Here is a 23,592-nt window from a genome sequence, read left to right on the forward strand (position 1 = left end):
TCAACCGGGCTCAATTAACTTCCCTAAACCACACTCCCATATCTAATTATTAAAGACATTTCTAGACTTAATCAGGTCTTGTGCACTGGCATACACCGAGTATCCCATGTATGCTAGGACTGAAGACATCTGGAATTTTAACACAATGTGCAATGACTCTATTTTTTACCTGTTTCTTATTCTTGGCTCAGTGCCTGCTATAATGACCTTCTTTTTCAAAGTCTTTTATAAATTGAAAAAACGAATATTTTTACCATACCTCTTTATGTTTGTGTTCTTTTCTCAGTGATTTTTCTAAAACTTTAGCTTCATATTCTGCTCTTGGATGATCCTGTGAAATAAGTCATATTTAATATAAAGCAAAATTATTTATTTTCTGTATCAGCTACACATGAACTGTTTGCAGGTCAGTTTCCTGATCATTTCTGAGTTTTCTAACTGGATTCTAATTCACTTGGTATGTCATTCACGTCAACTGACAGTTGACTGTAATTAAAAAAGAACATTAAATCCCATATCATTCACAGTTCTACAGCAGCAACTGCAGAATGATCTGGACTCACTATCAGACACCCACGTGCAATACCATGTAGATTAAATTTAGTACATGAGAGTATACAGCACAACCTGCTGTTAGCATGGTTCATACCAAGTGCCATTATTCTTGGATTTTAATTACCTACATTTTTGATAAACATTAGATTTTTCATGTCATTAACTGTAATTTCAGTGATCCTCATCTCATGAGGGTAACAGTCATCTGCTGTAAATATGCAAGATACTTGGCTTTGGGGTCCCAGAAAATTGTCAGTTGGGGTCTTCCCCTAATCCTGTCTCAGTGAAAATCCACAGATTACCCATGTGCATTGAAGGAGAAAGTGTAGGAAACACTCAGAAGTAGGAGACAGCCAAAAGATTCAGAAAGATTCACGGACTCAGAATTCACTACAATTATGCATTCACAAAAGACTCAGGATTTACAATTATGCATCGGATGGGAAACAGAACTGAGTTGAAAAAAGTCTGAGCAAGTGGAGAGGGGGAGGGTGTAAAGGCAAAGCAATCAGTGGGAGGTCTAAAGAAAATCTGATGCTTGAAAAAGAAACAGTGGAGATCAAAAGATGGCATTCATCAGTAGACATGTAATAAAAAAAGGTAGGAGCAATTTAAAAAAAAAATGTTTTCCAAACCTTGACTGCCTCCTTCAGGAAACCAGAAAAAAACACGAAAAACAAGAAAAAAAAAAAACAACAAAAAGAATGATTACTGAACTGTTGCAGATCATATTGGATTTATATTTTTAATATTACATGAAACAAGCATAGGTACAGTGGATGGCTAGGCACTACCAGAGAAAATTAGTCTACTCATGTTCTACAACTTTTATTAACATTACTCTAAGTATTGTATGAACTAGGTATCCCTAAAACACTAGAAGATGAGACACTTGGGGGGGTTTAGTGTACCACTGGAAACCCTGACCCTTCAATATGGTTCAGTTTCACCCAAATCAGAAACAGGAGGGGCTTAAATTCTCCTCTAAACCCATGACTATATTATCTAGCGTTGACTACACAAAACAAAGAATAAAATATACTGTATTAACAGCTGCTGTTTTAGCTGTGTAGAGCTCTGGACTCAGACATGAAGGGGACAGACACCAGAAGGATACAGTTAATCCTTTCTACTTTCATGTATGCTAACAACAAGTTACCAAAAATAAAAGAGCATATAGTATCCAGGAAATAAACCCCTATATTCTCTCCCAGTAAAATAGGTATGATCTAACAAAGCTCGTGGCATAGAGGCTGCTGGCATAGCACACCTAAATATATTATGGAGGAGATAAACATATTAAGAGAAGGTAATTCAAGCAGAAGGGTTTTGGGGGTGAGGCGAACAATAAACTGTGCCAGGCTCATCAAGCTGCACAGTGCCAAACCCAGAGCTGGTGAGGTTTTTGTTTCACGTGAGCAATATTTGTTGTGTATCTATTTAGAACATCTAGAGATATGACAAGGGCGGTCATACTTATTTTAATAACAACAACAGTACAAAAAAACCCCAGCCAGCCAGCAAACAAAGCAGCAGATGCCTGTACAAGCCATGGGTCCTAGCTCAGAACCTGCAGCAGGGGTTTCTCAGCACGGCTAGTCACATACGATGGGAAAAAGAAAGGGACCTGCACATCGCCGCCGCTTCTGAACTCTGGTACAGCCCTGGGCAAGGCTGCTGGGGCTGAGACTGCGTTACAGCCCTGGAAGGTGTCTCCTTTTTAGTAAAGTGACAGAATTAAAAAGAAAAAGGTGGGATACAGCTTCTCAGCTGGCTGGGGATTGTCTCTCCTTTCCTTCTAAAACTTAATTGATTTTTAAGTCCTTTTTTTTATACAGATTCCGCTTTTTTCCCTTTCACACTATTTAGCACACTTAGCATAAACCTAGCTAGTGATATTCTTTTTTTTAGCAAATGAAAAAAACCCTGCATACTGTGTCCCTCCCAATAGCCCAAGCCCACATGTCTGGCAATATTTTCTTTGGTATTTTCCAAGTCACGGCTTGATCCTGCATCGTTAAAGTTAATAGGAATTTTTCAGTGCTTTTTTACAGTGCTGTAACTTTATCAACTTCAATACATTCATTTCTGATTTACAGCAGCATGAGATGAATGAGGTCCTTAGTTGTTAGCACCCTGACAACAGCCCAGCAGTAATATCTGAGCTGTATGTTCCATGCCTATGCTGCTAGGTGTGACCGGACTACACACTTCAAAAAAATAGCAGATTTTGTGGCTATACAATTACATTTCTATGGCAACAAGACATACTAGTCATACCCTTGCTATAAAAATCTCAAATAGTTCATGTACAGAGATTTTCCTTTCTTTGAAATGACGGAACCGCCCCAAGAGCAGTTCCCTGTGAGGCAACGTCTATCGGCAAAGAGCTATTGGTAACACCACGGTGGAAGTCAAAGAGTCAGAACTGAAGGGACAAACCTCCTCCTCTTCAAACCCAGTCAGGTCCCACCTGTAGTTGAGACGCATCTGTTTTCTCTTCCAGTGTTCCATAAAGGTGGCAGCTGAAACAACAGTTTCAGAATTATTTTGACATTTTACCAAAAAAAAAAAAAAAAAAGAAAAAAAAAGAAAATCGCAGCAGCCTCTGGGGTTTGTCTTAGGAGGCACTCTGGCCACACCGCCCATCACCTGCCGTGTGTCTGCGGGCTCACACCTCCCAAGGGTCTCAGCAGGTGCAATAGCGTTTCACATACCGGGCCAGGTTAACTTCATTCTTGTGACCCATATTTCACAGTAATGTCTCTCTGGGAAATACTGAGGCATTAGAAGCTAAACTTTTTATCTAGGTAAGCTAAAAGAAATGGCATTTACTACATCCACAGCTTCATACGGAAAGACGCCTACAATTTTTTAAGGTGTCTAAGACAGACAGACACCCAAACTTATTTAAATATTTGTATGTGTGACTATGGTATTGTTGGTCTTCATCTGCATGTAATTCCATCTGTAAATCCAAATAAACCTGTGTTTTATCTCTACAAAATATGAATGACTTAACTAGTCCTGTTCTGCTGGTATAGTTATTCCCTCAAAGATAGCAAGATAAAGCATTTTTATATTGTTATAATTACATCCATTTAGTGGTCATAATAGTATGATTAGCTCTAATTATCACACCCAAACCCAAATACTCATGCCAGCTACAGGTGGACAGGCTGTTAAAGAGAAAGCCTTTAAGGGTTTTGATCATTAAAAATGCTGCCATTTTCTTTTTGATGGAGAAGACTTACAGAAAAGAAGCCTCATTAAAGTAATTCCTGAGTCCCAGTGAATGATCCCGGTCTATATCAGTCTATCTGCCTCTGAGACCGAGCAAGTTCTCAGAGGACATATTTAGATGCTGGGAATACACCAGTGCTGTACAATAAAGAAGTGATTATGAAACAGGCAAGTCTACCAAGAAATGGTGTTCCCAGGGGAGTTTCCCGCAGTGAGTATTAACAGATGTGCTCAGAAACATTCATGTCCAGAAAGACCAGAGGCAGGGGGAGGGTAAGAAAGTTGAATAGAGAGGAAAGGACACCCTCACGACTGGAACCAGGCTAGGGTCACGATATTAATTCGCCTTCCAAGAGAAACTCTCACGTGCAGAACTTACAGCTGAGCCCGTTTACAAGCCGTAGGCTTCCTGTAAATTGGGATGGCCACAGCTGTGTCTTACGAGAGTCTCTGTCATGGTCCCTGGAATTGCCTCCCCTCTCCCTGCTGCTGGCAGTTCTTGTGCTGGGGTCTGCAGCTTCCACGTTCAGCAAGAAACACAGAAAATGAACAAGAGCTGTTCCTTAGTCCTACTAGAAATCCTTCCGTGGCACTGACTTACAACAATGCAAAATGAAAAGGCTGCATCTGAAACACAGCCAGCTCATTTCAAAAGCCCTCAGTGAACGTGCCAGGTGGTGATGTACTGCTGCTTTGCCAGGCATACCTGCATTTTCATATTTCATCTGGGCCCATAAGCATAAGTGGAGCTTAAAAATTCCCCAAGGTTACTGTCTAGATGATACTGTCTGGATTCTCTGACATTTTTAATGCCATTTAATTCCAAACAGCACTGGGCCACAGTCCATGTTTAATGTTGAACTTCTAACCTGGGCCCAGTTTGGTGCTATAGCTGTTTTAACACTCATGTAAGTGTAGTTCTCCAGGGTGTTACAATACCCCCATGAGACAAAGAAAGCCTGGCCAAATGTTTGCTCACAGCACCCCTGAACTTGGGATCATTTTCTTGCTATGCTAAGGATGCCCTGGGTCACCTGAGCAGGTTACTTGGGTCTCCTCTGCCTCAACTCTTCAACTATACACGAACCTAATACAACTTCTCCTTATGTGCTGTGGTGCTCACAAATGTCACTGGAGACCATATGTGTGCCTATATTTAGAGACAATTTCTATTGATACTATTTCCTTAAAAAATGAAGTACTCCTTTCATTTTTAAAAAAATTCTTTTAACAAATCCTTTAGAAATGAAATTTGCAATCATGCAAATTCAAAACCTTGTGGGAAAAGTTCTGATCTTCCCAATTCAAAACTACCTTTCAGAAACAACATTCATTTTATATGGTATTGTACCACAATAAAATTTTATGTTGACCCTGAAGAACTTCAGGAATTTCACATCCCACTCCAAAACTATCATCTTAGTATTAAGCCTGATTTTGTACAGAGCACAGAAACTGGCTTCTGCCATTCTGCCTTACTTTGCCCAAGAACGTTACAAAATGGATGGAGGGACCCATAGTTGTTTGCTAAGAAAAGGGAGGTAAGCAGCATTACTTTCTAGACAACAGAGTATTTTGTGTGAGATCCACACGGGTTCACAACAATTGTAACTGAGGAAGACCGAAACCAACACTTGACTCTCCATGTGAGAGAATCAGTCTATTTAAAGTCTCTGACACTGCATTCTGCTTTGGAGTGTATCACGTTTCTCCCTATATGCTACATGGCAAGATGATGATCTGTAAGATAGTGATCCCTCCTCTCTGCTGTGTAACTGGTCGAGTTCAACCTCCCACCACCACTTCCCAGCTTTCCTTCCAAACCTGCAGCGCTCTTGACTCCCCACTGCTCCCAAAATCCCTCTGCAGCACTGTCCTTGTCCTCTTCCTTACAGTACTTGATAATCAGCTCTCAGCATTGCATCTAAAACCTTATCTCAAATTGAGACCTTGGTCAAAAAGACACTGCTTTAAACTGAATTATGTTGAATTGTACTAAAATCAGTTCAGATGGATGGTAATGTAAAAATGACTCCCTGCATTCTAGAACAAATAAAAACTTGGGCTGTGTTTTCAGGATTAAATATAATCCAAAACAGGTTACTTGCTAACTCACAACAAGGTGTACAGGAAGGGCAAGCATCATCTTGTGCTGTTCTCACTGATGCTGGGACTTTGTGGCCATTAAACTTCAAAGCTGGGGGAATAACATGCATTTCCCTATTCTCTGTAGCCTCTCTATACAGGGCTCCCAGTCACAAACATGGGGTTTGGACCCCATCAGTTCCCACTTATCTTAACAGGCCCTCCTGGCCCCAGCAAAGATGACCAGAGGCTCCTCCCCTCTCCTCCAGCACCCATGCCTGGTGCTGGGGTGCCTGAGCAAGGGGGTCCCTATCCCTCCTGCAGCAGGGAGGAGAAAAGCCCTCAATAACGATTCCTGAAGACACTCTCACAAAGATTTCATGAGTGGGTTAATATTTTCAACTAAGTTCTACAGACATGTGAAGAAAGGTTAAGTGATGTGCTTAAAGTACAAGGGCAGTCAGCATCAGAAAAAATACCTATAATGCCACTGTTCCTGCTTCATGGTCTACATGCATGATGTCTGCCTGCTGATAAACTTAATTGCATCTCAGAGCTTACTCAAGAATCAATGTTGGTTTGTCCTGTGACGCTAAAGGCCATTACACTTCCCTGCGGAGCCCTCCCCTCAACCCCAGAGTACATTAATATATTTCTTCTGTAATGTTGTAAAGTGGAAGCTGGCTCTCCAGATAGATTTTTTTTGTGTGTTGGCAAGCTGTGCAATCCTGTTAATGAAATTTTGACATACCACGCAGCAGTTTTATGACAGATGCTTAACAATTTCATTTGATGTTCATCTTGAGCAACTTTTTGAATCTTAGCCTTCAGTCCAGAATATAAATTTTGGGATGACAGTTTCATAGGAAAGAAAAAAAAAAAAAAGAAAGAAAAGTTCTCTATATAATTAACTGCCTGAGTATAAATATACTGGTTTATCTCTTCTGTTTCTTCCTGTTGTATCTTAAATAATTAAACACTTAACATGAAGGCATATATCTTCCTACCCCAGAGAGCCATGAAGACTGAGAAGAAGACAGTTGCAGGGTTATCAAACAGATGGCTTGCACGAGCAGTCGCACAAGCAGAGCTCATCTTCCAGTAACTGCATGTTCTGTCACATAAGGGACACATGGTGATATTGTTCCTCTGGTCACACATTTCCATACTGCAACAAAGCAACCACATATGGAAAAATCATGGTCAGTATGGCTCCATCTTCCATGCTCCAATGATCTTTGCTCCTCTGCACAGCACCTGCTTCTGGTCTGTAGGACCATCTGATACTACCCTCACAGTCCTTCCCAGCTCTCGCCCCAGTGAGCAGCTCTGTTCATAGCCTACACCGTTGTGGGGGCTGAAATCCTCGTGCAAGGCTGCTGTCTCCCTCCATCCCCAGCCCTACTTCTATTCCAGGGAATAAGAGAGAGCATTATGAGAGACACAAGGCTCTATCTTACAGTAGAAAAATAAAGAAAATAGAATTTAAAAATAATTTTTGTTTTGAAATACTAACTACAGTCATAGATAAGGTACAGGAGAAGTGCCGAGTATCAAGAGACTGGAGTTCAACCAATTTATCTTCTATGCACTGCATCTGTGAAATAGCAGCAGTGACCCTCCCTTTGACTTTCTTCAACTGTTGGAAGCAGTACAAAGCAATCTTAATGAACAACACAAAAAATAATCTATTTTTCTATATCCATTATCTGCTTTGTTACTTAGGGCTCATGGCTGATGTACAAACTATGTAATTTTCATCTACAGCTGATGATGCATGCAGGGAAAATAATGCAAAATCATAGGGCTTTAAAAATATTAAAATACAAAACTTAATAAAAAATTAAAAATAGTAGGACATCAAGATTTTGCTAATCTGATCACAATTGCTTATTTAAGGCATGTATATTCTTGATTCATCTTTATGGCACACAATGCCCTCCTCAGCACTTTACGATGGGAAGCACTAAAACCTATCATTAGCAGTATTTTGTTGGTTTGTTTTAACATAATGATCTGAGTTAGGAAAAAAACCCAACACCTGAGCAACCAGCCAAGAATTATTTTTAGTACATCAATGCAAACTCCACAAGTAATATTAACAAAAAATGCTAATGATTTAAAAACATGCTGCAGCAACTCTCAGCCCTTGGTAGCAAATCCATCTCTTACTGTGATCAGAAATCAGTGGGACCGCAAGCTCTCCTATCCATACGGACTTGGCTTAATTTTAAGCACAGCTTCCAAACAATGAAGTGTGTGGGGCAAGAGGAGGGAAAGCAGAGGGAGCACACCACACGCTGGCAAGTGCCAGTTGGCAGACAGACCTCGGGAAGCCACCACCAGCAAACATGGATCGGGGCATCGGGCTGTGGGTGGCACAGGGCAAGCCGTAGCAGCCAGGAGTTTTGGCTGCGCTCACCCTAGATATTAGTGACAAAACATTTCTAGAGAAAGGTTACATTGAGTTTCTAGTGGCCTCCAGCAATATAATATACTTATTTATTTTACCTTGGTATATTCTCATCCACAGTTGCACAGCCGTATAGGAAAACTATGATCCCTACAATTGAAGCTGGAATAAGCATTTGTGTATAAACTCCCAGCCAGGCAAAATACAGTCCAATCTTCTCTCCAAAGTATTTTCTGAAATACATTTAAAAAAAAAAAAGAAATGAGAGAGAGAAATGTTTCCTATTTCTTAAAATATAACATGGCTAAAATTACGAATTGCAGCTGGATTAAGCATGGAGAAAGTAAGATCTGATGACCTGTGGGAATTTTTTTCTTCTCAGAGGACTCTCTTTCTCATGATGCTTGGAGTTAATCCAGAGATACAGGCACCATGAAAGTAAGTCATTTTTTCCCCTGTGCTTCTGCTGTGTAAGTCGGTATCTTTGGATCTCCTGTGAGTGAATCCCCATTAAAAAGCACCTCCTTTTCTTCATGGTCTTAGCTCTCACCACCAGCAAACAAAATTAATTAAAATTATGTCCCCCACAAGCTTTCACACTAGGTGGGATATATCAGTGTGTTTTTAAACTCACAGAAACCTCCTTTTGACCCAATGAACTTCCCATTCTCCAGAAACCTCCAGCGTGGCACAGAGGGCAGCACCCCCACAGGGACACCAGCCCGAGCATCACTGTGCACAGCTTCGGCGCTGCCCAGTGGAAACACAACGTTAAGGGCTGAACTCTCACCTGACCAGGTCAATTGGCTGGTACTTATAAAAAACTCCGTAGCTTGCCCACTCCTCACACAGGAGCTGTAAAACAGAAAGGCAAAGCAAAAGTTAAAGCGCTGCGTACACAAATGTTTCTCCTTTGGTCCAGCAAACTGCAGAGCTTATGCTGTGGATCTGGTTTCAGTGCTTTGTGGTTTCAAGCCATAATCTGCCAATACACGCAGTATGCATTAAGTATTAAAAACAAATTTGATGCTCTGGCATGCTATAGTACAGTGATGAATTCTAGTACATTAAAAGGCTCTCCAGCAACTGGACTGACGGATAACTACAGCAGGGACAGGGACAGTAGTCCTGATGTTACGATCCGTAGGAGGTATCTAGCGGAATGGATGTGAAAGATGAATATGCTTTGAGTTAGAAGACAGAAAAAAACCTAGCATAAACTGTTTTTTTTTTCACTACACAAACCATAATATTAATCATCCATCAAGAGGTGCTGTGCAGAGGTGCCTCAAAGGCTGCATTTAAGAGTTTTTCAGCTTTAAACTAAAAGGGCACGATGATTTCCACTCGTCCTTTTGATTAGGATATGGGCCAAGGAAAACAATGATCCCCATTAGTGATTTATAAAATTAAATCCCTCACAAAAATAGTTTCCTGTGAGGCCTTCAACTTAGCTTTTACTTTGTAAAATATATAAATAGTGCTTCTCAGACCCTATTTTTTTCTTAATTCAATTCATCTAACAGAGTGAATAAGCAACCAATGTGTGTACAAACAATACTGGAGAAGAGGAACTGTGCTCACTGGCCACCCAGCCATCACCTCCTCTGTAGGACAAGGGGAAGAGAAGCTTTACAAGCTCTTGTGAGGTCAGGTCTCCCTTTACTGCTCTTCTTCCTGCTTTAACCCAGTGACATGACCTTGGTAGCAGGATGTTTGTGGGCCAGCTACCGATATTTCAAGGAGATGCTTTGATGGTCACGTCTGTATTCATTAATTCATTTAGCAACAACATCATCTTTTTCCTTTTTCCTCAAATGTAAAAGCACAAACTGATTATTGCTGAGGTACTTCTTTTTGTTGAACATTGGGTAAAAAATAGAGAAAAAAAAAAAGACAACAAATTTCAGAGCTTGGTTGCACAAAGCTCCATCAGTGGGTGAGGGTTATACAAGCAGCTCAGCTGTGGAAGGAACTGCATCGGGGAGCCACAACCTAAACCAGCTATCATTACAGGGAGGGCAACATTATTAATCATGTTTATAGAAGAACAGACCAAAACAGGGTATTATTGCTTAAATCTGTAGGCTATTTTAACATGAGAAACTTGAGAGATGTCAGCCTCCTACAGCTCTCCAGTGAAACGCAGCAAAGCAAGGAAGGGCAGGACTGCCAGGCCTGCTGCTGCCCGTGCCCATTCCTACTTCTTGCATTTTATCACAGAAAAGTCATACAGCGAACAACATTTCTAAAGTAGTTTTGCAGTTCTCCTGCCAAATCATTAACACAAACTTTCCAAGCTGAACTGCTGTGCTTCTCATGCAAATGGTTCAAGCCATTCAAAAAAATACAGCTTTACTTTTACAGAAACATGACATCAAAAATCTAAGTGGACTGTGGATTTTCCCCTCTGCAACTAAAATCATAAATCTTTATTAGTTTCCTAACAACAGTAAGAGCAGAAACTGAAATGTAAAGGCAGGCCTTTACTAAGCAGCATCGTTCTTGCTAATTTTATTTTTATTCTGCTTTAGGTTTCTTTCAACCACATTTTCCGAAAGTTTAAGGCCAGCTGCCTGTGTCTGGGAAACAATTAATGATTTGAGACACCTCAACATCTATGTGCACTAGCTAAGACCCTTCCTTTTATTATTTTTTTTACTTCATTTTTACAAACTAAGTTTGTGCTGGAAATTAGATTCCATTTCTGTGATCTAAGCTGGTGAAGCATATCAGGAAAACACTAAGCTAAGGAGATTTTGCATCGATGCCATGTTTCAGTTTTGTACAACACTTCAAACCAAATTTGTGCCTAAAGTACAAATGAATTATCTCTTTTATCCTGACATTTATCAGCTTGATATTCAAAGCACAGCTTCAAAGACATGATTAGAGGAGATCAGTACACTAAATATTTACTTCATTTCTATGCCTCAAATCTTTAATTTTGTAGTTAAAAAAGGCACAGGCCTGGCCTAGCACTGGATTAGATTAAAGCAAGTTTCAAGAAACCAGAACAGACATGCCAAAACACACCACAAGATTATTTGAAGGAACTGGAAGTCAAAAGCCAAGGTAAACATTTCCAAACACACAGTGAACTTGTGAAATGAATGAATTTGTGAGGTCAGAAAAGTTAGTAATAAAAATGATAGTCCAGATGCCTTGAGGAAACATGCACTCTCATCCTGTTTTTGGTTGAACAATGTGTTGCTTAATAATGAAATGACAGGTATGTGGCATTTTTAACACATATTAATAGAGGGTGAACATATTTTGATGAGCCATTTGCATCTTTAAGGCCCAGCAGACCTTTAATTTTGGGTACCTATTTTTTACATGACCAACCTGAAAGGCTTTACACCTGTTTTTCCTATTATCTGAATGTCCACAGCAAAGTTTTGGATATGTCATCGTCAAACAAACTGAAAAGGCAAAGTTTCAAGTCTGAAAGCCCAACATATACGGCACCTAAATTTAGTAGCTCCTCCTGAGAGAACTGGTCATAACCACTCTACTTCAGTTTTTTTCTGATACATTGGAAAAAAAAGCCTGTGTTCTTTAGAGAAGTGTGATCAGGAGTATGTAGTAATTGTACTCTGAAATTAAGAAATCAATACTTCTTCAAAGGGAGAAAAAGTTGGTTATTCTTATGAAAAGTTATTTCCTTGGAATAATTCCTACTCCTTTTACCACTATGAACAAATGTCTTTCAGTATACAAACAATAAAAACACAATTTAAACCACAGATGTATGCAAAAAGTGATGCGATGTATCAGTATACATTCACAGGGCAGCTTCTGGCTGAACAGTGCACATTAAAGCTTTGCTGAGAATGTCTCATTTCTGATAAATATTCAATCTTTATCTTTCCCAATAACTTTTATGCTTACGTTTTTCAACTGCCTCCCTCCTCCTCCCCCCAGCCCAGTTGTGATCCTCACACTCCAGATCAGCAGCACATTAATTCAGCAGAGGTTGCAGTGCTGAAACCAGAGCTCATTATGGAGTGGAGCAGGATTTACGTCAGGTACAGATACTGGAATATGACTGAGCATATTCTCATCAGACCTGGTCTGAAATGACATCATCTGAACTTTAGGAGGGTTTATATGTAAACGCTGTCAGTACTCTTACCAACAGGGCGAGAAATTGAGCTTGGTAACTTATACATGTCCATACTGCATTCCATATTTGGGTAAACTTAAAAACTGGAAAGTACTTCTACTGCTTGCCATTTAGTGCCTTTTTGCAGTATTTTCTGTGAAAATTTAGCAAACATCCAGATTCCAACAGGTGACTCTTCAGGCTGGGACTCATGCAAATAGGTCAAACCCCCTTGATATCAACTTACTTTTCTGTCATTAGGTTCAATGTTTTCACCTTCATAGTCACCCTTTAAAAAAAAAAGAAAAAAGAAAAAAAAATCTGCGTCATTCAGTGAGTCGCACCCAGAACGGCTATGCATCTTGCATACCCATGTATCCCACTCACTTAATGCATCAAAAACAGAAAAAGCAATCTGTAAAATAATGCTGTATTTTCGGAGTTCATTTGTCATAGCACACTTTGTCTTCTGTCATCAGGCACATTAAGAAAGTAATAATGTCCGTCACTGGGGGAAAAGGAATGAATAAGTGATAAAGGTGGCCTAAAAATGTCAAGGGAAAGGATGCGGTATTGCCATGGTATTTGGGGTTCAGCTCAGTCCACTTGCAAGAGAAGAGACTAGCTGAGAGAGCTGATCCCTATCCAGACTCTCCAAACACTCAGGGCTGATTAGATTTGAGGTTTTAATTTGGAGCTATTTTTAAATATGATACAGGAGTAAACCAAGACAATAAATAACTTATATACAAGACTATCAGTAACTGTCAAAAGACATGAGACAAGTACATGCAGAGAAGTTTATTTAACCTTTCTGGATTTCTATGCGATATTGCTGTAGTTTAAGAGTGCCTGACATTTATGATAAACATCAGGCAGATAAAGAGGCTGTTCTGGTCTCAGTTACATCGTGATAAAACACTCGTGGTCCCGTGTAAAACCAGTGTGAGTGAGGGGAGCAGAAAACTAGGAAGACACACTTCATCTTCACATCCAGAAAACCGGCACCAGGCTCGACAGCCCTTGTAAGCTCACACAGCCAGTACATCATGAGGAACACGACTGCCACGTCCCCTTGACAGCTGTCAAACCTTTCTGTTACAGTCTAGCTAAGAGCATGTGTTTGTTAGTTCTAGTTGTACCTTGAACCTTTAAGTAAAAGTGTCATCACCACCCAACTGCTGTGTACCTCTGGCAGGATAGGGATCCCCAGCTCAGGTATGAATGCCACCAAAATTCCCCACCTCTCTCTAATCCTCTTGACAAACACCATAGTTGAACACACTCTTGACATCTTACTGAACTGCTCAAAAGCAGATTTCATCAGTAAGAAGGTCTGCAGCCATGCCCAGTCCCATGTCACTTCAAGGTCTTGCTTATGCGTTTTCCCCCAGTGGCAACCAGTCGCACAGACACACAGCTACTGACACCTCTGTGCTGGCAAGGGGGATGCCAGGGAGATGTGGTTGAGGGAACAAGCTACCTGGTGCCCCAGGAATAAATACATTTCTTAACACTGATGCCAGGGATCTCAGGAGCAGGTGGTCAGAAAATAACAGAAGCATTTCATTTGCTAAGCCAGCAAAACAACTCTTCTAATGTTACGTTCAAACGTTACTTATGTTCATCAAAGTTAGAACAGAGGTGGGGAGTTCATTAAAAGGAGCAGAGTGATGGAAACAACCCACAGAAGTTACTGCAGTCGTGATACAAGCAAGCAGGAAGTCAGGATCCAAAACACTCATGGCTTGGGATGATGCCATTAATATGTAACGCATTGAGGATTTCTTGTCAGATAGTAGATATGTAAAATACATTGCAAGGTCACTTACATCATGCAAAGGATACGCAGCACTGTAAACTCCATTGGCAAGCAGACTGGTGATCCCTTGAAAAATAAAGACATAATAGTTATTTATAATTTCAAGGTTAGACAGTCTCACTTTATCATCCTTCCTGGAGATTTCCCTCAAAATAACACTCATTTGGTCAGATAATGATTTTTCTGCCATCTCATTCCTTTCCATGTAGTTTCATTTTTAATCATATAGGTTATTAAACATGACTCATTTTATGAAATGGAAAACTGCAGAGAGCAAGAGGAAGTCATATATATTTGAGAATCAAGAATTAGAAGCCAATGACTTGAAATTAGTCATTAAAATAAATTACATTTTCTGAAAAGTCAGTTTGATTTAAGGGCAAGCCTGAAGATTTGAAAGTGTACAGCAGAAGGCTCGATCACAAGAAGAATATGGCTGGAATTGATGGCGTACAGGAACACGCATACACACTCATCATCCACACAAAGTTTTGAATTAAGATTTCAGATTGCTTAGAGAAATTGTAGGGAAAGCCTTTGCGAAGACCTTGGCGTAATACTTACCATATTTACCACATTTTCGTCTTTTATTTAAAAGGGTAGTTTCCTTCTTTCTTCCCTCTCCTTTCCCTGTTTACACATCCGTTTATTAGTGACATGCATGAGGCTGAAAGCACTTAATGCTTCATCTATAAAATGTATGTGGTATAAGGGACTTGGAGGAGCCCTGCCTTCCCAGGTGTGGTAGTGTTCCTTAACTTAGGGCCAGAGTATGGATGGGTTGGGAGGAGCTAACGTGTAAGTTTGGAGGAGCACAGCAGCAAGCGGCTCTTCGACATTGCAGTCCACTGCACCATTCCCAAAGGTCACTGGGCTGGACCTGGACCTTTGAGGGCTGTAGCACATTACTCCTCTAATGTTCTTGCTGCAGCTGCTGGCATTAATATAGCTACTTCCAATTATGGAGTATTACCCACGTCTGAAGGTGTCACGTTATCTGGGAAGATACATTTGGGGATTCAACAAACCAGTCTTGGGTGCTGAATCAGAGCTAAGTCAAGTATTTGTCTTTGTGCAAGGCTAAGCTGATTAATGCCAATAAAAAAAAAATCTGGCATTGTGGAGAATTTAAAAGGACTTAAAAAAAGGAAATAAAAATGATGTGCTGCAGTGCGCTCCATGCTGCCCATCAGTTCATTGCTAAGAAAAGAGTGTGGGACTGGATTTGAAGGAACCTTGACTATGAACCAGGAAACAGCTAACTGGAGGATCACTGAGACATTTCTGATTGCTCTTGAAATGAGAATTTTCCAAGTTCATTAACATTTTCAAGATACTAATCACCTGCTGGAGGAACTACTCCAGGAATGCTCAATATCTTGCAGTATCATTGATTTTCAAAGTCCTATTTAAGATTATACAGTGCTATGAATTGTCTGCAAATGTTTCCACACTTCTGGCAGAAACAGCTAGTGATCAGATTATCTTTCTAGGGCTGTGCAACCGATCGAAGACCTACATAGTACCCTTCTACATATCAGTATTTAACAATGAAGACAGGTTCATACTTTTGCAAATTTTCAAAATAAATAACAAAGACTGCAGTGTTCACTGGGCAGCCACCTTTTTCCTGCTGGGCAGAAATGTTGAAGCATTATCTGTGTTTGCTCAAATCTGTTTGCAACCTTTGCTGGGTTGTAACCCAGCATTCCAACGCTGGAACACAAAGGACCTGATTGAGTTATGCTGAGTATACCCACGGACAAGCTGGCCTAATGACATTTTTATTAGGTATACTGTGTGACCTTGCCTTTAGCCTCCCCGCTATTCAACTAATCTCTAATGTGTTTCCCATTTCGGGACTGGGAAAAAGAAAAAAAAAGAAAGAAAAAATATCAAGTGAGTAATCAAATCCAAGGCAAGAATTGAAACCGAACTGTATGACCTTCCCCTTTCGAGAGTGCAAATACGTAATTTCCAATTAAAATGATCCAGCACCAGCCTCGAGAAGGGTCCTGAAAGTCACAGATTAATTTGGATTTCCCATGCTACAGGGAAACAGTACGTCTGTTAATACTGGCTGAACACCAAAATTCAGTGTATACAAGGACTCAACAATCGTACATTGTATGTTGTTACTTCAACAGAAAAGTCAAAGCGTGAAAATCATTTTTGGCATAATTATTCTTCTATTATTTGATGTATTTCTAAGCAGCTGATGGGTCAATATTGAACAGAACTACCTGTAATTCAAGTTCCCATTGTTTTATTTAACTGCTTGTAGGCAAATAAATGCTATAACAGATTCCAACTGTTATCAAACATTTTCTCCCATGTTCATGCACTTTTCTCATACAAATTTGTTTCTATTGGTTGCCTGTTAAAAAGCTTGGATAGGAGGGAATTCACCCTTCATCCTTATATCATTTGGTTTACAATTAACTATTTGTTAATTTTGCTCCCACAGTCAAGGGGACCTATATATCACAATATGTATGAAATAAAGTATGTAACAACTGAACAGGAAATGCTGCCAACAAATCTTTCAGATGACCTGATCTGTAATTCATGTTTACCTGTATTATGAATTTACTTCTTACAGCACAAGCCCCAAGGCTGAAATCCTAGAACTACTGGCCATGGCAGTACCAATTTCACAGCAACTGACTTGCAACAACTGTTTTGAGGGCTAAGAGATGGGCCAGCTTTCAGGGTGTGCCTTAGTCCTTGGCCATTCCACCAGGGTAATCTCAGTTCCACATAGAACAGTGTTTCATGCAGTCATCAGTCAAGACTACTTCACTCAAGTCATTGAAAAGCCTTCCCACGATAAAAACGTGAGGTTCCTACTTCAAAGGAATGGGCCAAACCATAGACTTTAACTGCAGTTATTGAACTTCATGGCAATACCCTCATCCGCTTCAGTGAGTGTAAGACTGAACCAACACAGAGCACATATTATCCACTGGTTTATATCACCATCCAGTCCTGCTGCAAAGGACCTAACTAACATCTGCAGGGGCTATATGCTCACTTACCACTTCAATTCAAAGTCAAATCTATAAAATCACTTTTTAAAAAATTCCAAACAGCTATATTAATTAAATTTCCAAATGAAACAATTATATCCACAAACATCAAATTAGAGGGCAGGGGAAAAACCTAAACTCCACAGCCAGTTACAACTCACAGTTAATTTTCAATACCTGAAAACGATACCAATCTTAAAGCTAAATAATGTTCCTTACCCATGCTATATTTTGCTTTGGTACATGTCGTTCTTTTCAGTATTTCATAAACCTATGGAAGTAAGATAAAAGAGAGGAAAGGGTTACTTCAGATACTGCCAGTGAAAAGCACAATCTTTTTGTGTACAGCTCAAATACTGGCAAAACCAAGATGCTGATGAAGTCGTCATTCTTTAATAAAAGCCATGGTATTCAGGAAAGCAGGACTTAAAGATTTCCATCCCAATTGTCCATACAAGAGAGAAATGCTTAACTAAATAGCCAGCTACCAAGATAACTGATCAAGGGAAACAGGGTTACATTAACCACCCACATAACAGAAACACTATTTTTGCTCATGTTAGACATTGATCAAAGATCAGAAGCCCTCTTCTACCCGGGCCAGGTGGTGTGCTGCACCACCTTTTCCCTTGCCTTTGATGGCGCAAGCTGGCTTCAATCCAAGGACCTCAGTAGAGCTTCAGGCTCTAATGTGTGCACAGCACGCAGCCATTTATCAGAAACTGGACTAACACAGGCTGACCTAAAACTTTCTGAGCTTGCACGACCTTGGTGGCAAAACAGATGTATTTATTTTAGGTTATATTGCATTTATTGTCAAATAACCTTTGCACATCTGAGCATGCCACCCGAGTGGTTAGGCTTTCAGCCACTCCCGTGCAGCAGTGCTCTTAGGCAAGGCAAGCACTCAGCCAGCATGAGGCTGGCAGGGGAGCGGGCAGCAGAGGAAAACCTTGAGCAAAGGGACCTGCTGCCTGTTGTCTGGCCTGTCTGGGGAGTCAGGGGCTGGTTTCCTGGAGATGCTCCCTAATCCACATGCTAACTTGACTGCTGCCCAATTCCCCGAGGGAAGCAAGTGAGTGCATATGGGGCAAGTCCCACAGCTCATCTGGCTGTTGTTGTTTTGTAACTCCAGTGAGTTAAAGGGCTGTCACAGAAAGATTCCCAGTTATATAATGTTTGGGGTTGGGTTATTTTTTTAATAACTAAAAGGTCTTCGGCTTAGTTTCTATCCATCAAAGACTCACAGGTAGTAGCTAGATTCTTACTCATTTTGCAGTAGGCAAAAGGGTCAATATTTGCACTATGGTTTAAAAATACATATGAGAAAGGCAGGAGAGAACTTTAAGAAAGAAGAATACAAAAAAAAAAATGCTTGCAGGATAAAATGATGCTGGGAAGCATTCAATACATCTTTTATAACTGGGTGATTTACAGAGATTTCAAATTAACATACTACCAGCATTATCGTCTTATGCCCAGTGTTCCTTGAGAGGCTTAAAACAACCCCATCCCTCCTCTTCCTCCCTGCCTCTGCTATGAGATACTTTTGCTTCAGTCCATTTTTCAGTCAGTCTTGCTCACCTTCTTGCCCTATGGTGCCACTTTGTCCTGCTACCTTTCTTAGCCTGTTGCCATGAATTTTAACTCTTCATTTGCTCCCTGAAGTTTCTGGGACTTACAATTTTTATTTTTACCATATATCTAGACATATAAAATAAAGTCTACAAACAAAAGTTATGGGTTTTTTTCAATCTCAAATGAAATGTTTTATTGCAAATAAGCCAATTATATGTTTGTATTTTTCTTTTCCATTTCTATGCCACTGCATCTGCCTTCCCTGGTCAAATTCACTTAGCCCTGATAAATTGTGCTCACATCAAACCAGTGCACTTCAAGCTACCTGGAAACTACATTACGGGGTCCACACACTGGAATTTCAAAGCAGGAAAGGGAAGTTAGATATCTTACACCCCTTATCACCGTAGCAATAAAAGGCATCTATAACTGCGATATAAGCTCTTTTGGAAACCACTTAGCATCCAAAAAGGCTAAAGTTAAATATAAGATAAAAGCATGTTCACAGTCACATTCCAATGCACCGATTAGCAAGAGTGGAATGGGGCGAAGAGTCCATGTTATACTTTGAAAAGTGTTGCAGCAAGTGCTGCTTAGCGTGGTCCCTTCCAACTGCCCCGGATGTCATATGAGCTGGTCTTTCAATTCCCCCCTCAGTGGCTATAAAGGAGGCTACACCTTCTTCCCCACTCTTATGTTCTCTAAGTCACAAGAAAGCACTCAAATGCAGTTTGTGATATCGTATTCCTGTATTAGGTTTTATTTCTGTAAGGGAACTGCAGAAGTTTAATTAAGTGAGGAAAAGTCCCATGCTAGTGCTGAAGGTGTAGGGAAGCCCTCCAACACAAAAGTAGGAATGGCTCAGCCCAGTTCCAGTGCTGCGCAAGCTTACATCACACTCACTAGTGTAACAGGGGTGAACAGATGCATAAACAATCAGAACAAGATGCAGTTTTCTGTCCTTGTTTCATTTGCTCCATGTAAATTTTAACGTTAAAGGCAAATCATTAAAAATGTTAAATAATGTTAAACAGAAATCATCAACCTCAACACTTTAAACACCATTCTAGAGAATCACCCCCCAAAACTATAAATAATCTTCCCTGCAAATTTCATTGGAATTTGTCTTGGGAGATTTCCCAGCATTTTACAAAAAGAGCAATGTATAGTTAGAAAAAGGTAAATGAGTCACAGGGGTGCACGTAGCTGGTAGCAGAACCAGCAGGAGAATCTAAGTCTATTCCTTTCTGCTGATATGCCTCCTAAGAAACTGTCCCAAATTAACTGTGAACTAGAAAGAAGATCCACATTATTTTCCAAAAGGCAGCAACCTGTCAGCATTCCTGTTCAGCACATAAACTAAAGCTGGAAATGCTGTATTTATAATTTCAATAACTGATGTCACAGGTGATCCTTGGCATTTGGTTGAGAGAGGCAAACGTTAGACACGCATTGTACTAAAGCTGGCAAAGGGGCTGTTAAAACCATGACTAAGGCAACATCCACCATAAATTATTTACATACAGATACTTACTATAGTGCTTCTTGTTTTGCTGTCAAAGAAGGAATCTCTGTCAGACAAATCAAATCTGTTAAAAGATTAGAAGGAAGACCATTAGGTTAAGAAAAAAGCCTGTAATTTCCTGCTCTTGTTGACCCCTTCAATATTTTCATTTCTCCTGGGGATCTCTCATAGCTAAGATTAAAGAATGGCTTGTAGAAATGTCATCAAAAAGAAAGTCCATCCCAACTCTCCTGTTTTAAAGAGGCCACTTATGTGTTTCACATGGTTTATATATTTATAGGCTTTTCTGCACAGAAGAGACCGTGGATGCTCATTTAAGTTGAATTCCTGATCACTGCTGGCCCTGAATTTCTCCTAATAATCTTTATGTTTTGTCTACCTAAAATCCCATGAGGCCACTCTTGCCTCCCTTTTTCAGCAAAGACACAGGTGGTCACACTGAAAAAAGCCACCACTGCAAGCAGTGTAAGGCACACCCACACCTAAGCTAAGGAGCATCTTCTGGGCCTTCTCTGAGCCATTGGGCTCCTTCACCGCAGGAACATCCTACATGCAATAAATATATAAATAAGTTTCCTGCAAGTCCAAAAACATGTCAAATGTCACATACATTGACTGGCCCCTCTAACACACACAACTCCACCAGTGTTCTGCATCCCTTGATTAAAAACTAAAAACCCTGCATGTACAGTGAAGAAATCCTGCCCCAAGACTGTTGCTCATTCCAGCTGGCACATATATAAACACAGTCTTCAAAGTTTCTCCTCTGGGATGCTGGCCAAGGAAGAGCAGCAGCAAAGCAATCCAGGGCAGTCGAAACTTTGGCTGGGCCCCACCTTATGATTTTTTTCCTACACCCACGTTTACAGCTCTTCTTACTGCTCTGAAATCGATGGCAAAGCTACCACTGACTTCATAACATTTCCAGAGATGAGGCATGGTTGGCAGTACATGGGTGAGCTACCCATACCAGATGAATGAAATTATTCTGAAATTTATCAACCCACATCTCTGGCTACAAGTTTTACTGAGCATTTTATTTTATGTGGAAAGTAGACTATTGTAAACTACATTATAAATTGTATTCGGTGGTCTAACAGTTGATGCTTATAGTTATACAGATATGTATTATAGGCCACAACAGCAGCTAAAACACAGAGATTTCACAGAGGGGCTCTACAAAGCCTCATTCCTCAATAGTGAGTTAAAAAAAAAAAGTAAATTTACTGCAAAATGGAATTATTCTTTACAGTAATCCCTAAACAAAGTCTAGGTGTTCATTTTCCCTTTCACCTTTTGGTGCCTTGGCTGCTGTCAGAAAGGCTGGAACTTGTTGACATTGGACAATTACAGAAAGTTTTCACTTACAAGTGCTGCTTCTCTCTGGAGAAAGGATAGGAGAGGCGCTTCACTGTCTGAGGTTTGTGTTCTGCTACTTTTGGCTGGATGGGTTCTGTTATTTTTTGAATTACGGAATTAATCTTTTTCAGAAGGCCATGGGTTTGATTGATCTGATACATCTGAGTAGGCAAAGAGAAAAACAGTAAAACTTTATTGCTTTTTGGTTATCCATAAGTGAGCATAAACTGTAAGGAATAAACCATCAATTAAGTAAATACATCACAATCAAGTATTGAGGAATATAGCTTACCTTCTTGAAAACGTTCACAAAGACATAGATGGATGGGAAAGTCAAAGCAAGGCAAGCAGAGGAAGCCTACTGCTCTTCCTCTGAGCCGAAACACGGACCGTGTTTGGTTCCAAATAATCAGACTGGGGTGTTCAGTGGAGATATACTCAGCACTGGCTCCTGAGACACTGGCTTCTCTGGCATTTACTCTTTTTCTTCGTGCAATAGGACAAAGAAATGAAGAAGCTACAGAGCCCCTGTGTAAAACAACAGAAGTGGTCTCCTCTCCCAGGGAGCTTTCCTGGGAATACTGTGCAGGTTTCAGGAGTCTCTCCTCTTCCATATAAAGGAACCAAAGTCTCTTAAAATGTCAATTGCAGTTCTGTAGCGCTAAATGCAGGAATTGTGTTAGCAGGTCACACAGGCTTCCCTCTCTGAGCCACAAAAACTACATGCAGATCCAGGGCAGGGTTCCCACTGCAGGAAGATGCTCAGCTGGAAATAAGGCTTTAGGGGTCTGAGAGTGTTCTTTGGCACATCGCTTCTTCTGGGCAATGCCTGCAGGCTTAGGTGGCCTCTTTCACATCCACAAAAAATACCCCACAAAATGCCCACTCTAACTTTTCTTCTGTGGCAAAGCAGCTTTAACTGCAGGATCACAACAGACTTGTTTATCTAACTGTGCTTCTGATTAAGATCAGCGGTGAGGCAATAATGGGAATTAATATGAAAGCCAAACCAAAAGTGTGGGTTTAGTGTTGTAATAAATGATGCTAGGCTTTGAGACTGTCTCTTGCTCCATTATAGACTTCCCTCTGCAGTCTCGGACATGCACTTAGTATGTGTTTAAATATTAATCCATCTCTAAGCTATGCTCACTGAACAGGTAGCTATCTATCACAGATGATTTAGAATTGATGAAAATACACTGTCATTTCTTTAATGATACTTCAAATATTCTGAAAGGTAATTTATTTTGTGGTACAGTAGTTCCAACTCCTGCAAACATGACTAACTATGTATAGGGATAGTCAGTAAACCCAGCAAGACTACTACACACAAATTGTTACTTTTATGTTCATTTTTAGAAGTCTAGCATTTCAGTTAAGAAAAAAACTCCAAAACGCACACAGAAATTTCATCATCAATTGCAATGTTTTCTGTTAAAACACACAGAGAGGATGAAGCATTGCATGAAATCACTCTCATTGTGTACAGACAGCAGTAGCAGTCATTAATTCTTGATTTCCCTTCCTCCTTCCAGTTATTCTTTCTGCTGCCCCAAGCAAGCAAGTTTGTGACTCTCATTTTCTGTACAGATTGCTTAACTATTTTAAAAATGCTTGTGGGAAGAAAAGTCTGCATTTGTAAGGTCAGAGACGAACATATGTTTAAACTATGCCTTCCAGAGGAAAAAAAAAAAAAAATACCAGGACTCACCTTTTTTGTGGGCATTTTGAGCTTAAGAAATTCTGCCTCTCGACACAATACATTCCACGGTGCATGTATTTTTACAAATCCAATGCCATGGATTTTAGTCTTAAAAAAAGGCAAGAGAAAAGGTTACTGATGAGAGGAAATTAAATACTTTTCCCCTTGTGTTT

The 23,592-nt window shown here is 40.2% G+C and overlaps 1 protein-coding gene across 4 annotated transcripts in view; it reads right to left on the reverse strand.

Moving 5' to 3' along the window:
• ANO1 (anoctamin 1) overlaps positions 1-23,592 on the reverse strand; it is an 82,488-nt gene that overhangs the window by 17,472 nt on the left and 41,424 nt on the right. Inside the window, exons 4-16 of one of the 4 annotated variants that reach the window (XM_080404899.1) lie at positions 23,429-23,527; positions 21,727-21,878; positions 20,368-20,422; positions 17,475-17,526; positions 14,791-14,856; positions 14,237-14,292; positions 12,652-12,693; positions 9,087-9,151; positions 8,395-8,529; positions 6,891-7,051; positions 2,998-3,080; positions 1,191-1,202; positions 260-331 (exon numbers count right to left, since the gene is read on the reverse strand). In XM_080404899.1, the coding sequence (XP_080261025.1) occupies positions 260-331; positions 1,191-1,202; positions 2,998-3,080; positions 6,891-7,051; positions 8,395-8,529; positions 9,087-9,151; positions 12,652-12,693; positions 14,237-14,292; positions 14,791-14,856; positions 17,475-17,526; positions 20,368-20,422; positions 21,727-21,878; positions 23,429-23,527 (1,050 nt within the window). The remainder of the gene's footprint in view (positions 1-259; positions 332-1,190; positions 1,203-2,997; positions 3,081-6,890; positions 7,052-8,394; positions 8,530-9,086; positions 9,152-12,651; positions 12,694-14,236; positions 14,293-14,790; positions 14,857-17,474; positions 17,527-20,367; positions 20,423-21,726; positions 21,879-23,428; positions 23,528-23,592) is intronic. The other 3 variants (XM_080404901.1, XM_080404900.1, XM_080404902.1) reach the window with 3 other exon arrangements.

Source organism: Falco punctatus (genome assembly GCF_963210335.1).
Source record: "Falco punctatus genome assembly, chromosome: 10".
Lineage (NCBI taxonomy): Eukaryota > Metazoa > Chordata > Aves > Falconiformes > Falconidae > Falco > Falco punctatus.